The following is a 16,082-nucleotide window of genomic DNA, read 5'->3' on the forward strand; positions in this document are numbered from 1 at the left end:
ACCAGGCATCCGACAAGTGTTATACATGCTTGCTGAGGATTTTTCAGTTAGCTTCCCTTTTCACCGCAAAGCAGTTTTGGTGACGCAGGCAGCAGAACAGGTAAGTTTTCATTACTTGCTTTATGAGGGCTCTTTCATAAAAAAAAACAACAGAATTACTTTAATTTTGTTTCATGGGAATGTGATCAACACAATATAAATAATCATGTTAATTTCAGTTATTGTTTAAAAAATCTTTTTTTGTACTGTAAAATTTGCAATATGCACCACACACATGCAGAAAGCAATATTTATTTATGGTTCCTTTCTCTCTATTCAAATCTTGGGCTTGACTCACTAAAAGTAGTCACTTTCCATATGGCAAGTAGTTTTCTTAACATTTCCTGATCAAGGATTTCACTAAACTACAAATCTTTTTCCTTTTCTAATCTACAAATTTGTATATTTAATACAAAAATTAAAATTTGAAACCATGAGGGTGTAAAAATGTTACCTCGAATAAAAAAATTACCTAGGGACAAGGTGACACTAATAAAACATAGAAATTAGTTAGGTATTCAAATTAGTTACGGAGTTATAGTCAATTTACATGTGCATGCTTATGCTTTTAAATTTAGCCTTGACATCTATGCTTCAATGACCTCTGCTTTAAATAAGTTAAAGAAAATCTACAGAGTGTATATGTAATATATATATATATATATATATATATATATATATATATATATATATTATTCACTACTCTTTTGAGTAGCATCAAACAAGGATATTATATATATATATATATATATATATATATATGTATACGTATATATATACATATATATATATATATATATAATTTTTGTAATAATTTATTTTGTTTAGCAGGCAGGAGGTACTGAGGGAACATCCATTCCCTATTCCCTCCTGCGACTACTGACCTCAGAAGCAACATATATATTACATCACTTTCCAAGGTAACAGCTGTCATTCTTTGGCTAATGTAGCCGAGGATGCAGCTGTTCCAGCACTATCTGTGCTGGAATAGCTGCATTGGAGGGCAGGGTAGACAGTAGGACCCCAATGCTTCTATAAAGAGGACCTATCACCTGCCCATGCTATGACATGAAAATTTAAAAAGGGTCACAAAAAAATAATAATAATTGTATAAAATAAATAAAACTAGTTTAAGAAAATTCAAAGCACCCACAACACCCCCACACACAGCTTATATAAACAGTGCAGCATGTAGAGCACGTAAATTCCAACATTAATTGTGCCACACATATGAGAAATCATCATGAACATCAGAGCAACAATTATAGGGCCAGATGGTTAACTCTAAACTGCTGAACTGTAAAGGTGTTTAAAGCACTGCCTATGGAGTATTTTGGGTGCCGTAGTTTTTTGCAAATTGACATGTTTGGTATCTACTTACTTGACAAAACCCCATCTTTTTTTTATAAAAAATTGAGTATAATATTGTGTTTGCACTAAAATTCATTTTAATGTATTTTCCCTGAATGTATGCATTTAAATAAATGCACAATTATCATGCAACTAAAAAAATTGTAACTACCTCTATTTTATTCTCCAGGGGCTCTGTTTTAAGAAAATGTATACTTTTTAGGAGGGGTTGCAGTATTTTCTAGCAACAAATGCTGATTTAAACTTATGTGAAAATAATTTAAAAAAACTGTCCCATTAGACAAGTAGTTAAAGAAAACCTAAAGTTAAAAATTGACTACTGGTTTCCTGAAGAGTGCCATTGAAAAAAAGTTCTCTTAACTGCACAAATACTCATCTTTCTCTCAGAGTAAAATATCTCAAGGTCACAGCAGTCCTGTTTCCACTGTTAGCCACAGTGTAGGACTGGATTAATGTGGCATTCTCTCTGTTAACACAAAGATATCTGATCAGAGCCTTGAAGTCATACATACCTGGTGCTTTGCCACAGTTAGCAGAGGTAACAGGAAGAGAACACACTATAAACCTTTATTTGTAAAATACATTGCATAAATAATTAAACATGTAAAAACCTTTTTTTATTTTTTAATGTAAAATAAAATTCCAACATGTCATATTGTTTCTCCTTACCTGATTGTTTCTGTTACCTGAAAAGACTCAGTTGAGAGTGCTTTCTGATCACTCATAGACATTGCATTGTCTCTCAGTCTGGCCAAACACATCCATTCAAAGTCATCAAAGTTTAATTGATTAAACTAGATAGATTTACTTATATATTTTTTTTTTCTAACTGACTAACTAGGTACAGTAGGTGTAACGTCTATTAATTCAGGTAATCATTTGATTATCATTTTTTAAAATATGTATTGCAAATGAAAATGTAATGACCTGTGGGTAATTCACATTTATGTCCACTAGAGGGACTAATGGACTTGAAAAGCGAATTTCAGATGATCAATAGTATCAGACGCTACCATGACATGGCTGAAATATTCGCATTGAGTTAGACAAATACAATCTGATACTGCAGTAAGATCTTACCTCTCAGACGACCGGTCTTATAATGGTATCTCACTTTCCTAATTGCTGGCAATACAGGAAAAATATAGCTGCATTGTCCTATTTTTGTGGAACTCTAAGCAGATCCACCATTTTTGGAAAACTTATTTCAGTTTTGTGAGGATATTAATTAACCACTTTACCACCGGAGGATTTTCCTGCTTTACGTCCAGGCCACTTTTTGCAATTTGGCACTGCGCAACTTTAACTGACAATTGCGCAGTCATGCAACCGTGTACCCAAACAAAATTTACGTCCTTTTTTTCCCACAAACAGAGCTTTCTTTTGGTGGTATTTGATCACCTCTGCGCTTTTCATTTTTTGCGATATTAATAAAAAAAGAATGAAAATTTTGCGAAAAAATTGACATTTTCTACTTTTACAGTTAAAAAATATCCAATACATTCAATTTTTGGCATATATTTAAGCCAAAATGTATTTAGCTACATGTCTTTGACAAAAAAATTCTCAATTTTTATCCACTTTAAGACCGGAGGATTTTACCCCATTCCTGACCAGGCTATATTTTGTGATTCGGCACTGCGTTACTTTAACGGACAATTGCGCGGTCACGGGACACTGTACCCAAATTAAATTTATGTCCTTTTTTTCCCCACAAATAGAGATTTCTTTTAGTGGTATTTGATCACCTGTGCGATTTTTAATTTTTGAAAAAAAGAGCGACAATTTTGAAAAAAAAACAAAAATATTTTTTACATTCTGATATATAACATTACCAAAATTGCTACATATTTTTGGTAAAAAAAAAATCACAATAAGCGTATTTTGATTGGTTTGTGCAAAAGTTATTGCATTTACTAACTACGGGAAAGATTTGTCATTTTAATTGATTATTTTTTTTTACTAGTAATGGCGGCGATCTGTGATTTTTTTTGCGGGACTGCGACATTGCAGCGGACAGATCGGACCCCTAACTGACATTTTTGACACTTTTGGGGGTACCAGTGACATTACTACAGTAATCAGTGCTATAAATATGCACTGTTACTGTAATAATGACACTGGCAGGGAAGGGGTTAACACTGTTGGTGATGAAGGGGTTAAATGTATGCCTCATGCTTACTGACGTGTGGGGGGAGGGGATTGTGTGACATAGACACAGATCGCAGGTTCAGCTATGCTGAATCCTGTAATCTGTCACTGTCTGTCACAGAGGAGATCCGCCCGCTTTGTCTTCACAAGCAGGCGGATTTCCTCACTCGATCCCCGACGATCGGGGAAGAGCGGCGGTGATCACCGCCTCTCCTCCCCTGGCCGACTCGTTCACGCCGCCGAGAGAGGGGAGAGTCTGGTGACCTAGGTCTACGTCGCCAGACGTTAACGAGCCACTTTGCCGCAGTAGCAGCACAGTGAGCAGTGGGCAAGTGGTTAAAGACCTTTGGATGCAACCAGATACACTGGCTATAATGAACATTAAATATTAATACTGGACAAATAATGGAAATTCTACTGGAATCATTGGGGTTATTCTGCTAAAGGAGTAGAGAATGTTCATTTTGCAAAGCGAATGTTCAATCAACCTAATGAGGTAATGCTAGGTTCGCTTTGAATATTCAATTTTATTTATTGATATGACCATTTAAATCTTTAACTTATATGATTAGGTAAACTGAAATTTGATTGGTTAACTTGCACTAGTAGTAACTAAGAATTACTGCACTTTATCCCCAGCAATACCTTATTAACCACTTTAAGACCGGAAGGATTTGCCCCTTAAACCACTTGCCGACCGCCGCACGACTATCTACGTCGGCGGTCAGCCCCTCACAGGCAAACTAACGTAGGGCTACGTTGCTTGCTTGTGAGGGTCTAGGGAGCGAGCGGGCGCCCCCAGGGGCGCGCTCCCGCTCCCGCGTGGTCACGGACCCCCCCGCGCGTGTGACCAGCGGACCCGATGTCCGCCGGTCACTCGGCGATCGGCGGGGGAGAGGGAGAATGTCAGGCAGCTTGTGTAAACAAACTGCCTGTCATTCTCCTCGCTGCAAAGACACTGGTAAAACGGATCTGGTATGTAGATCCGTTGATCAGTGTCCTTACAGCTAGAGCCACAGCCAATCACAGTAGAAACCACGCCCCTAGGGACACACACAGCCCCTCCCTTCCAAATAAAGTTAACCCCTTCACTACCAGTGTATTTTTACAGTAACAGTGCATATGTATAGCACTGATTACTGTAGAAATGTCACTGGTAACCCCAAAAGTGTCAAAAATGTCAGTCAAGGGTCCGATCTGTCCGCCGCAATGTCGCAGTACCGCAAAAAAAATCGCAGATCGCCGCCATTACGCGTTAAAAAAAAAAACAACAAAAATGACAAAAATCTTTCCCTTTGTTAGTAAACGCGATAACTTTTGCGCAAACCAATCAAAATACGCTTTTTGCGATTTTTTTTACCAAACATAGGTAGCATAAAACAAATTGGCCGAAAATTTTTAAAAATTTTGATTTTTACATTTTTTTTTGGGGGAATTTCATATAAAAAAATGTGAAAAATATTGCTATTTTTGCAAAATTGACGCTCTTTTTTTGTTTATAGCGCGTGATCAAAAAATCGCACAGGTGATCAAATACCACCAAAAGAAAGCTCTGTTTGTGGGAAAAAAAGGACGTCAAATTCGTTTAGGTACAGCGTCGCACGACCGCGCAATTGTGCGTTAAATTCATGCAGTGCCGAATCGCAAAATACCCCCTGGTCGGAATGGGGGTAAAATCTTCCGGGGCTTAAGTGGTTAATGACAATGCCCTATTATGCGATTCGGCGCTGTGTTACTTTAACGGACAATTGCGCGGTTGTGCAAAGTTGTACCCAAATAAAATTGATGTCCTTTTTTGCACACAAATAGAGCTTTCTTTTGGTGGTATTTGATCACCTGTGCCATTTTTATTTTTTGCGCTATAAACGCATAAAAAATAGCGACAATTTTGAAAAAAAAAATATTTTTCACATTCTGCTATATGACATTCTCAAAAAAAAATTTTAAAATCTAAATTTTTTAACATTTTAGGCATATTTGTTTTGCGCTACATATTTTTGGTAAAAAAAAATTACAATAAGCGTATTTTGATTTGGTTAACATCCCTTGTAATAGGAATAGCGCTTGACAGGTCCTCTTTATGTAGAGATTTGGGGTCAAAAGACCTCGGATCTCTCCTACAGGCTGGAAAGTCTAAAATAAAAAAAAAATGATCTCCGCTATAGATCTGGGCAGTATTGACAACTGCTAGGCCGGGCGTGACGTCATCACATCGCGCCCGGGCCTCCGAGAGTTATAGACCATCTGGTTATGGGAAGTCTCTATGATGTACTTCCGCCGGCTGCCCATTCCTTCTCCGGCTTGCCGATCGCCCAGGCGCGCTGGTAGAAGCACCAGAGGGTGCCGGGAGGAGGGATGTCCCCTCCCGCCTCCTGTAAGAACGATCAAGTGGCTGAACAGCCACTATGATTATTCTTATGGTGCAGGGAATCGCCGGCTGAAAAAAAAAATGATATCTGAATGATGCCTGCACCTGCAAGCATCATTCAGATATCCCACTTAAAGTCCAGGACATCATATGACGTACTTCGGTATGGAAGTGGTTAATATTATTATTATTATTATTAATACAGGTACCTATATAGCATAGTATATGTTTAATCCTCAAGTATAATTACAGGCAACTGTTTATGTCACTTACCCTGACCTTGGACCTTTTCATATATCCTGTCTATTATAACCATTTCTTTATCTCTCTTCACTGCCCCCACACACACAACTTTTTATTTTTTATATTTTTTTTTTACTATAAGTATTTTAAATAATGGTGTGTAGCCAATATTTTTGTGTCCTTAAAACCCAGTAGGCCATATTTATTACATTGCTTGATGGAAAACTTGGTACTGTAAGCCTTAACCCCCAATAATATTCTCCCTTTAATTCCTAAGGGCAGTATGTTAGAATAAAAGAGAAAATCTAACTGGTTGCTATGGAATATTTATTGTTTCATTCAGTTTAACAATAAGTTCCATTCTTTCATGTTTTGCTAAATACATAAGAAAAGGCTCCTTGAACTTGAGCGGTACTTTTAACCACTTAAGCCCCGGAAGATTTTACCCCCATTCCGACCAGGGGGTATTTTGCGATTCGGCACTGCGTGACTTTAACGGACAATTGCGCGGTCGTGCGACGCTGTACCTAAACGAATTTGGCGTCCTTTTTTTCTCACAAACAGAGCTTTCTTTTGGTGGTATTTGATCACCTGTGCGATTTTTTGATCACGCGCTATAAACAAAAAAAGAGCGTCAATTTTGCAAAAATAGCAATATTTTTCACATTTTTTTATATGAAATTCCCCAAAAAAAAATTTAAAAATCTAAATTTTTTTACTTTTTCGGCCAATTTGTTTTATGCTACCTATGTTTGGTAAAAAAAATCGCAAAAAGCGTATTTTGATTGGTTTGCGCAAAAGTTATCGCGTTTACTAACAAAGGGAAAGATTTCTGTCATTTTTGTTGTTTTTTATTTAACTTGTAATGGCGGCGATCTGCGATTTTTTTTGCGGTACTGCGACATTGGGGCGGACAGATCGGACCCTTGACTGACATTTTTGACACTTTTGGGGTTACCAGTGACACTTCTACAGTAATCAGTGCTATATATATGCACTGTTACTGTAAAAATACACTGGTAGTGAAGGGGTTAACTTTATTTGGGAGGGAGGGGCTGTGTGTATCCCTAGGGGCATGCTTTCTACTGTGATTGGCTGGGGCTTGAGCTGTATGGACACTGATCAACGGATCTACATACTAGATCCGAGTGATCAGTATCCTAACAGCAAGGAGAATGACAGGCAGCTTGTTTACACAGGCTGCCTGACATTCTCCCTCTCCCCCGCCGATCGCCGAGTGACCGGCGGACATCGGGTCCGCCGGTCACACGCGCGGGGGGGTCCGTGACCACGCGGGAGCGCGCCTCCGGGGGCGCGCGCTCGCTCCCTAGACCCTCACAAGCTAGTGACGTAGCCCTACGTCACTTTGCCTGTGAGGGGCTGACTGCCGACGTAGATCGGCGTTAGGCAGTCGGCAAGTGGTTAAAGAGTTAGGAGGGTATGGCTTATGCGGCATCTGAAAAAGTTTTTGTAGCATGACTGCCTGGTCTTCAGGGTACTATTATTATCCAACATAGGAATTAATGTGGAAAAATCTGCAAAATTACTAATCAAATCCACAGATAAAATAGTCTCATTATAGCTGCATGCATAAATTCTAGTATTGTAACAGGATACACTTATATGCGATATTTAAATGAATTTTATAGCGTTTTAAAATTCTTGTTGGAAGAAAAGGTCTAAAGTGGCCCCAGCACAATAATACCATCTGGTACACAGATTAGCATTTGCTGTGCCTCACACAAAGCAGAACCACAGAAAAAAAAGTTATTGCACTGTAGATGCAATTTGTATTGAGCAGTGCCAATACAGATTTTATATATATATCTATATATATATACTATATTACCAAATATATCTATATATATATACATATATACTATATTACCAAAAGTATTAAGACACCTGCCCTTATGCATACATGAACTTTAATGGCATCCGAGTCTTAGTCTATAGGGTTCAATAATAAGTTGGCCCACCCTTTGCAGCTATAACAGCTTCAACTCTTCTGGGAAGGTTGTCCACAAGGTTTAGGAGTGTGTCTAAGGTAATGTTTGACCATTCTTCCAGAAGCGCATTTGTGAGGTCAGGCACTGATGTTGGACAAGAAGGCCTGGCTCACAATCTGTGCTCTAATTCATCCCAAAGGTGTTCTATGGGGTTGAGGTCAGGACCCTGTGTGGGCCAGTCAAGTCCCTCCACCCTAAACTCACTCATCGATGTCTTTATAGACCTTGCAGCGATTTTGGGGTGGAGGAACTTGACTGGCCTGCACAGAATCCTGACCTCAACCTGATAGAACACCTTTGGGATGAATTAGAGTGCTGACTGTGAGCCAGGCCTTCTCTCCAACATCAGTGCCTGACCTCACAAATGCACTTCTGGAAAAATAGTCAAACATTCCCATATACACACTCCTAATCCTTTTGGACAGCCTTCCCAGAAGAGTTGAAGCTGTTATAGCTGCAAAGGGGCAGGGTTAACTCAATATTGAACCCCTGCGAACTATGACTGGGATGCCATTCAAGTTCATATGTGTGTAAAGGCAGGTGTCCCAATACTTTTGGTAATATAGTATATATATATATATATATATATATATATATATAGCATAGGTGACTCAACTGACCTTATATGTTCTATGTTTTTATATATTGATATTGAGAATGCAGGGGGTTTTTCGCTGTCAGGGTGATAAGGATGTGGTACTTTCCTCAACATTTGGTGGGGTCAGCAGGGAGTATTGATAGTTTTCAAAGACTCTTGGACTTGCATCTTAGTGTACACATCATACAGGGATATTGGAAATGATTATCGACATTGACACGCATGCAATTACACAGGTTAAACTGGATGGACTAGCATATTTATTCAACCTTACCAACTATGAAAATGTGAAATATAATGGATGGAAATTTGACCATAGTGTTGCCAACATAGTTCATATTTTAAAGGCACTTTAGTTAAGAGGTTTTAATTATTTTATATTTTAGTAAAGAAGATGAGGACCTGGATGTATTATCAGCGGAACAACCTGTGATATCAGGTATAGTATATATAATTTTGAGCTTCCATTATATGTTTATAGTTAATATGTATTTTCTAACTATAAATACTTAAAAATGTGCATTTTTTTTTTTTAGAACAAATCCCCATAATAATTTGTTCCCATGATGAATATTCTGAAGGCAACCATGATGAGGAAAAGGAAGATAAAAGAGAAGAAAAGAACGAGGAAGATAGTGAACCAGAAGTGTTTGTAAGTCTTTTTTTAGGGGGTAATATTGGACATATAAATGTTCATGTTTTAATTACAACAAATTAGAGTGATTAACTTTTCTTTCATATACACATGATTTTGAAATGGTAAAGATATTGTGCTTTTTATTTCATTCCATTCTTCTTTGGAAAGATATTCCATTGTTATTTCATTTTGTACACTTGGGTTCTTTTTTTTTTATCTTCACAAAGCATTGGTTTTGTTGTGTGGGCTACAATATGCAATTTTAAATATGTTCTTGCTATTTATCATGCTTAATAGGAAATTACTCTATTGTTCGCTTTATATTTTTATTCACATTGGGAATAATTGTGGGGTTTTTTTTTTTTTTTTTGGTTCAGTTCATATTTTTCTCTCTAAATTACCATTTATTTTCACTCTATTTTGCTATGTTTCTGTATCTCTGCAAATGTTAAAGGGAAACTAACATAAAATAAAATTAGCCTATTCTGGTAACTGAAAGAAGCACACTAGAAAGAGCTTTTATCACAGGTTTAAATAATAGAGCATATACAAGGTGATTATAGATCAGGTTATATCCTCCCACTCCTACAGTCATGCAGCAAAGAGTAACCAGCACAATGTAATCATGGCTTCAATTGCTGCTTTCTGCAAGATTCACATAAAATTGTTCTAAGGCGTCCCCATATTTGCAGCCAGAAAGGGGCTACAGTAATGGTATCCCAACACTGAATCATACATCCACTTAGTTCAAGTTTATATCTGAGACAATACTGTATGTATGTAAATTCAAAACAATGTATTTTGTGGTAAAACAAAACATGTGTCCAAAATAATAGTATATCTACAAGGAGGTAGCAGGGGTAGTAGGTCACAAGGCAGGAACTTAGGGCTGAAAGGAAAGATAAACTAGGAGCAGAATAAAAGAACAATCATAACAAATCTTACAAAATAGGAGACAGTTATTGTTATTAAAAATGTCTTGGAAAAGTACCAAAGAAATATGGAGGAATAATAAAGAAGACACAAAAAATGAAAAGAATGAAAATAACCTAAAATGTTGAGGTGGGGTCCCTACCAAACAATGTATTCTTCTTTCTTCCATCCCTGCCCTTTCTCTTCTTCATCCTTGCCCTTACACCCATTTGCCACTGTAAACTGGTATGGGATTTACTACATAATGTGAAGAGACATATATAAATAATACATATTTTTTTTATCACCTGCCATGTCTGAAATTATTAGGTAAAGCAATATCTTTAGATTTCAAAGCTTAAAGATAACATATCCTTTTCAATAAACCTGTAAACCCAACTTGTAAAAGTTTAAAAGGCGAAGATATCTGAGATGCATCTAGGCATGAAAGAAAAAGAGTTATCATTCTAATATTTGTCTTTTCAAGACAAATTAACAGCACAGAAGAAATATGTATGTCCATATGTAAACATAAATACATGCACATACATTGTCTGTGCAGCAATAAAACAATAAAAGGCAGAACAATAACACAACCATTATCTCCCCTGTTATCATTTACATGCTAAAGTGTCTTGCAAATATGTGAAGTGATATCATTGCCAGCAAGTTAAGACTGAGTTTCTCCAGGAGTCCAACGTATTTTTAAATTTATATGGACAATTTCTGTTATATATATATATATATATATTTTCTTAAGGACGTGTTTCGTTAACCAAGTTTATCCGTTACTGTAAAGTAGAGTGGTTGATTACATTCACCTTAAAGTGATTGCCTAGTAAGCCATTAATAGGTTCTCTCAAAAATAACCATGTGTAGTGGAGTCATAATTCCTCATCTAAATGCCATATGAATTAGGCAAATTTCTGAGGTGTAAGGTAGGGGCAAGGTAATCAGGCCTATAATATGGTTGTCATCTGAGGCCAAAAGTTGCAAGATAGAGGACATAACCATAACAAGTGCACAAAGTCTGCATCTGGTGGATGACATTGCAGATATTTTTTTTATAGGATAACTGATCTATTTTGTGCAGATGGGTCAATATTACATATGTTTGGGGAATGGTGTACTGTTGGGAGAGTTTATTATTAACTGCCAGAGATACTGACAAGTGAGAGCAAAATATCCTTTCTTCAATATAAAATACAATAATTATATAAATAATTTTAGATGACACTTTCTTTTCATTTTTTGTGTCTTCTTTATTATTCCTCCATATTTCTTTTCCAAGACATTATAAGTATCAATAAAATACTAATATCAATATAAAATACTTGGCTTTATTAAGTGGGATAGATTTACTTGCAGTGCCCTTCAGTCTAAAAAAATAAAGTCAGTTGTACACTGTAAAAGAGGAAGTTTAACACTTACCATTCCAGTGGGCGGTGTGTTAAACTTTATTTTTATATAGAGCTGTGGGTGTCCCTGCTATCTTAAGCTTCTGAGCCTGGGCGTTACATCACTGATGTTCAGTGCAGTGAAAGCAATGGAAGGAACCACAGTACATAGCGTGGGGTGCACTATACAGAACACACAAAAGTGATAAAAGTTTACCACATTGCCCAACATCCCCCCTGTTTTTAGACTGCAGATAGAGTCACATAAAGCACAATATAATCTGTAATAAACTAATGTCCAAATCAACCATTCAGTCCTGCAAAGGAGAAGCTCCATTTCCAAATTCCCTTAGGACATTGGATATTAAGATATTTTACTTTCAATTTTGTAAGCTATATTAAAGGGCTGTATTGAGAAAACAGTTGACTGTTTTAAATGTATGTTATATCTGGCAGTGGCATCTGAGGAACAACAAAAAAATCAATGTAAACCTTTTAAATATGTGGAATTAGACGGACTTACAGATACTTGGGCAGTACTTGAGATGGGGAACAAGAGGGAATATTTTCACTGTAGCAGATGCCACTTTCTTACTATACATAAGGCCATGTGTTGCATCATTTTGAGATATAACTTTTCTACAATATTTTTTTTTTTACATAGTAGCTTATTGAGTAAATTCCATAGAAAACAAAATGCAGAAATAGTACAAAAAAATTAAGCTTGTTACAGACATTAAACATTGAGTGATATACACAATAATGAAAAGAGTACTTCAACCTTCTTCTTATATGAGTGGTAAGCTTTGTCCAGTAGAGGTCCACACTATACCTTGATTCTGTGTAATTTATCTAAGTAGTTTATGCGTTAATAATTAGGGGTGTGTTTTCTGGAGTTTCGTGGCTGGGGGGACAGACCCGATGAGGATCCAGTTGAAGAAAGAGCGTTGAGTTACAGAGAAAAGCCCCAAAAAATTATTCATGTTAATATTTTAAAGTTAGCAAGCTAAATTTAACTTTTTAAGTTTAAGCAAAAAATCAAAATATTACCTATATGCCAAAGGATCTTGGCCCTCAATGTAATGCATACTGAGGGACTTCTAAATATGAAAGTAAGGTCTGAAAATAGAAAAAAAGAATTACTTTTTAATCATACAGTATTTTGTTCCAAATCAAACAACAAAGTCTATTTTTTTTGTTTTAGTCCAAAGTTTGTCTTGCTTTCTATTGTACTGTATACATTGTACCCCTTTAAGAATACTGACTGTTAACTGTACTACATACACAATATCTGATGCCTATTTTGGGACAGTAAACATGTGAAATGTGATATTATCATAAAATGACACTGAAATACTTATAAAATGCAAACATTACAGTTAATATGCATGGCAATAACATCTATCAGATCACTATGAAAAAAGTTATCAGTACCTAACAGAACATAGTAAATGGTTCAGATAAAATAATAAAATACAGTTTGACCATCTTGGTTGATTTTCCAAGGGTAGATTCTTTAGATATTTGTAACTTAGATTTGTATTTCCAACACTTTAATGACTTAAACAATGGAGCGGTATAAGACCTTGAAATACAGCCATCCGGCATGGTTGAAACCCACAGGCATTAGCTCACAAGACAGCTGAGCAGTTGACAAGTAGCATGAACCTTATGTTAGAAAAAGAAGAAATTGTAAGATTTGCATATAATTACTGAGATCATGCAAATGTCAGTTATGAATATAAAAAAACACAGGCATTTCACTGTTAAATCCTGACAGTTGGCATCCCTGAAAAGCTCAATGCATTTGAGTACTAGTTGGCAGAAGGTCATTAAAACAGAATTTGCAGATACATTAACACTCTCACTTTTCTTTGAGTGATAGTTTGCTATTTATAGTTCGCTGAGAGTTCCAGAAAACACGCTAGCTGGATAAGTTGTAGTGGGCTTCCACATAAAAATTGCATACTGAAGTATGGGGACATTGTGCCTTTTTTAATTGATTTGATAGAAGCTATCAATATACACTACATATGCATAAAGTTGAGATAGAAATGATGGTTCTGTCTGACATATGAGGAAAAGACAGAAATGACTGTAGAATTTCCATTGGAATGACAAAATGAACTACTTCCATTCCGAAAATTAACATTAACTGGGAAAATAACAATTTCCATTGCTCCATAAACTCATAAAATAAAACAGTCAACATACATTGAGAAGTCTAAAGCTGAAACCCCTACATATGCATAAAGTTGAGATAGAAAATGATGGTTCTGACATATGAGGAAAAGACAGAAATGACTGTAGACTTTCCAGTGGAATGTCAAAATGAGCTACTTCCATACAGAAAATTAAAATGAACTGGAAAATGACTATTTTCAATGCTCCCTCTACTCAAAAAAAAAAACATAAATTGGTTACATTTTATCTGCAATATATATTTCTAAACAACATTATTTTAAGCTTTAGAGAACAACAGTATAAATAGTAAAGATACAGTACATATAATGGGCACAAAGTTTCAATATACTGTATAACGTGTAATCACAGTCACAACATAACCCAAATTATGTGGACAAGTTTTTAGTGTTAGCAATTTAAAACATATTATTACTGTAAATATAAAAATCAGCTACACACATACATTTACTTTAGCAGTTTGAAACAAATTCCAACATGGATTGCTGTAGAGAACAATTTGAAAATATTTCAAATGAGAGTTTCTAAACATCTCCAACCTTACTATAGTTAAAAATAGCCATACATATTTTATTTATTTCATGTTAGAAAATACTTTCCATTATCCAGTATGTTTCCACTTGAAACAACACAGACAACAATATCTGCCCTTACATTATATGTACTTACATTTAATGATGCTCTTACATGTGCCTGTCTAGAGAAATCATATATTTGACATTCCTAAGGGGTAGGGTCAGGCGTATACACTTTTAAATGATATATTAGGAATGAAACACCAGTATGTTGTATCTTATTGTTCAGAAGACCTTTCATGCTGTGTTGGCATATATTTTTTTCAAACTCCAGGTAATATCAAAAAGGGCCTTCTTCCAGCATTATGTTGACTATATAATGTCGCGTTTCAAGCTATTAAAGGGAATAAAGAACCAACCATTGTTTGGGATATTTATCCCTTGGCTCCTACTTGGCTTTTTCATTAATTTGGAGTCCAATTTGCTCTGGTAAGCAACCATTCTCTTATTGGTGTTGATCCACAGATTATTCTTGGGAAGCTGGACTCCTTTCCTCTTGCATGTCTTCATGGACTTCCTTCTCTTCATTTTTTAACTTTTGATAGTCACTTTTGGGACAATTTACTACATTTTTCAAAATCTGAATTTTTTATGTTCCTTTGAATTTTTTGCACTCATTCAGCTTTACCAATTTTTGTTTGTGTTTCAGACACATCAATTGTTGTATTTGTACATGTGTGGTATATAATTTTTAGATCATTTTAAATTTATGTCACAGAATGTGATTTGTTTTTCAACTGTAAGGTTTGATTTGTTTATATTTTATTGACTAGTGCAGCACTTTTTGTCTATATATGCTATTGAGCATTTGCTGGGAATATGAAATCTATGTAATATTGGCATTACCTACAAATACTAGAAAACTACTTTCTATAATACTGTTTTGCAATGTGGTTGAATTTGAATGCGTACTTACATATTCTTGCATAGTTATATGGGATATTCCATATAGCAAAATTAAGAACACATTCCACACCTAATTACAAGCTTACAAAGGCTAAAAAAAAAAAAAAAAATGTCGTCAGCATTTTATTTTGAAATGGTACTTATTAGTGACTAAAATTCTAAGGCTCTCGGGAGGAATCTAAGCCTAAATAGGTATCAATGCACTGGAACTGTGAATTTGCACACACTATGACCTATATTGGTGAAGGCAGCGAATTCATGATATATGTGTTTGGAAAAAAAAATAATGGAAATGCTCCCATATATATCAAAGAAACCTACAATCAATGGCACAGGAAAACAGATTTATTTAGATAATGAAAGAGCAGAAAGAAGAATTTTGGAATGAGTCCAAATGAAATACATTTACATACATTTCATAATTGAGCAAAACATCTTTCTAGGGACTAGGGATACAAGGGAAAATATTATACATGACACATTTTTAGATCATAAAATCCTGTAATAAATATAAAGATGGCTCCCATTTCTATGTAAGAAGTACAGTATATAAATGGTCTCACTATGTCCTAGCTTATAAGTTAAAATCTTTGTTTACAAATTTGTCCAAATATGACTTTATTAAAGTGGATCTAAAGTAAAAAAAATGCACTTTTGGTCCCCTGTGTACACTT

General features: G+C 35.6%; 1 protein-coding gene across 1 annotated transcript in view; it reads left to right on the top strand.

Annotated features, from left to right (window-relative positions):
• Window positions 1–16,082, top strand: part of PPP1R3A (protein phosphatase 1 regulatory subunit 3A) — a 90,187-nt gene that overhangs the window by 54,863 nt on the left and 19,242 nt on the right. The window contains exons 2-3 of the mRNA XM_082253540.1: window positions 9,241–9,259; window positions 9,316–9,431. Of these exons, the coding sequence (XP_082109666.1) occupies window positions 9,241–9,259; window positions 9,316–9,431 (135 nt within the window). The remainder of the gene's footprint in view (window positions 1–9,240; window positions 9,260–9,315; window positions 9,432–16,082) is intronic.

This window comes from Pelophylax lessonae (assembly GCF_965119305.1).
Source record: "Pelophylax lessonae genome assembly, chromosome: 4".
Classification (NCBI taxonomy): domain Eukaryota; kingdom Metazoa; phylum Chordata; class Amphibia; order Anura; family Ranidae; genus Pelophylax; species Pelophylax lessonae.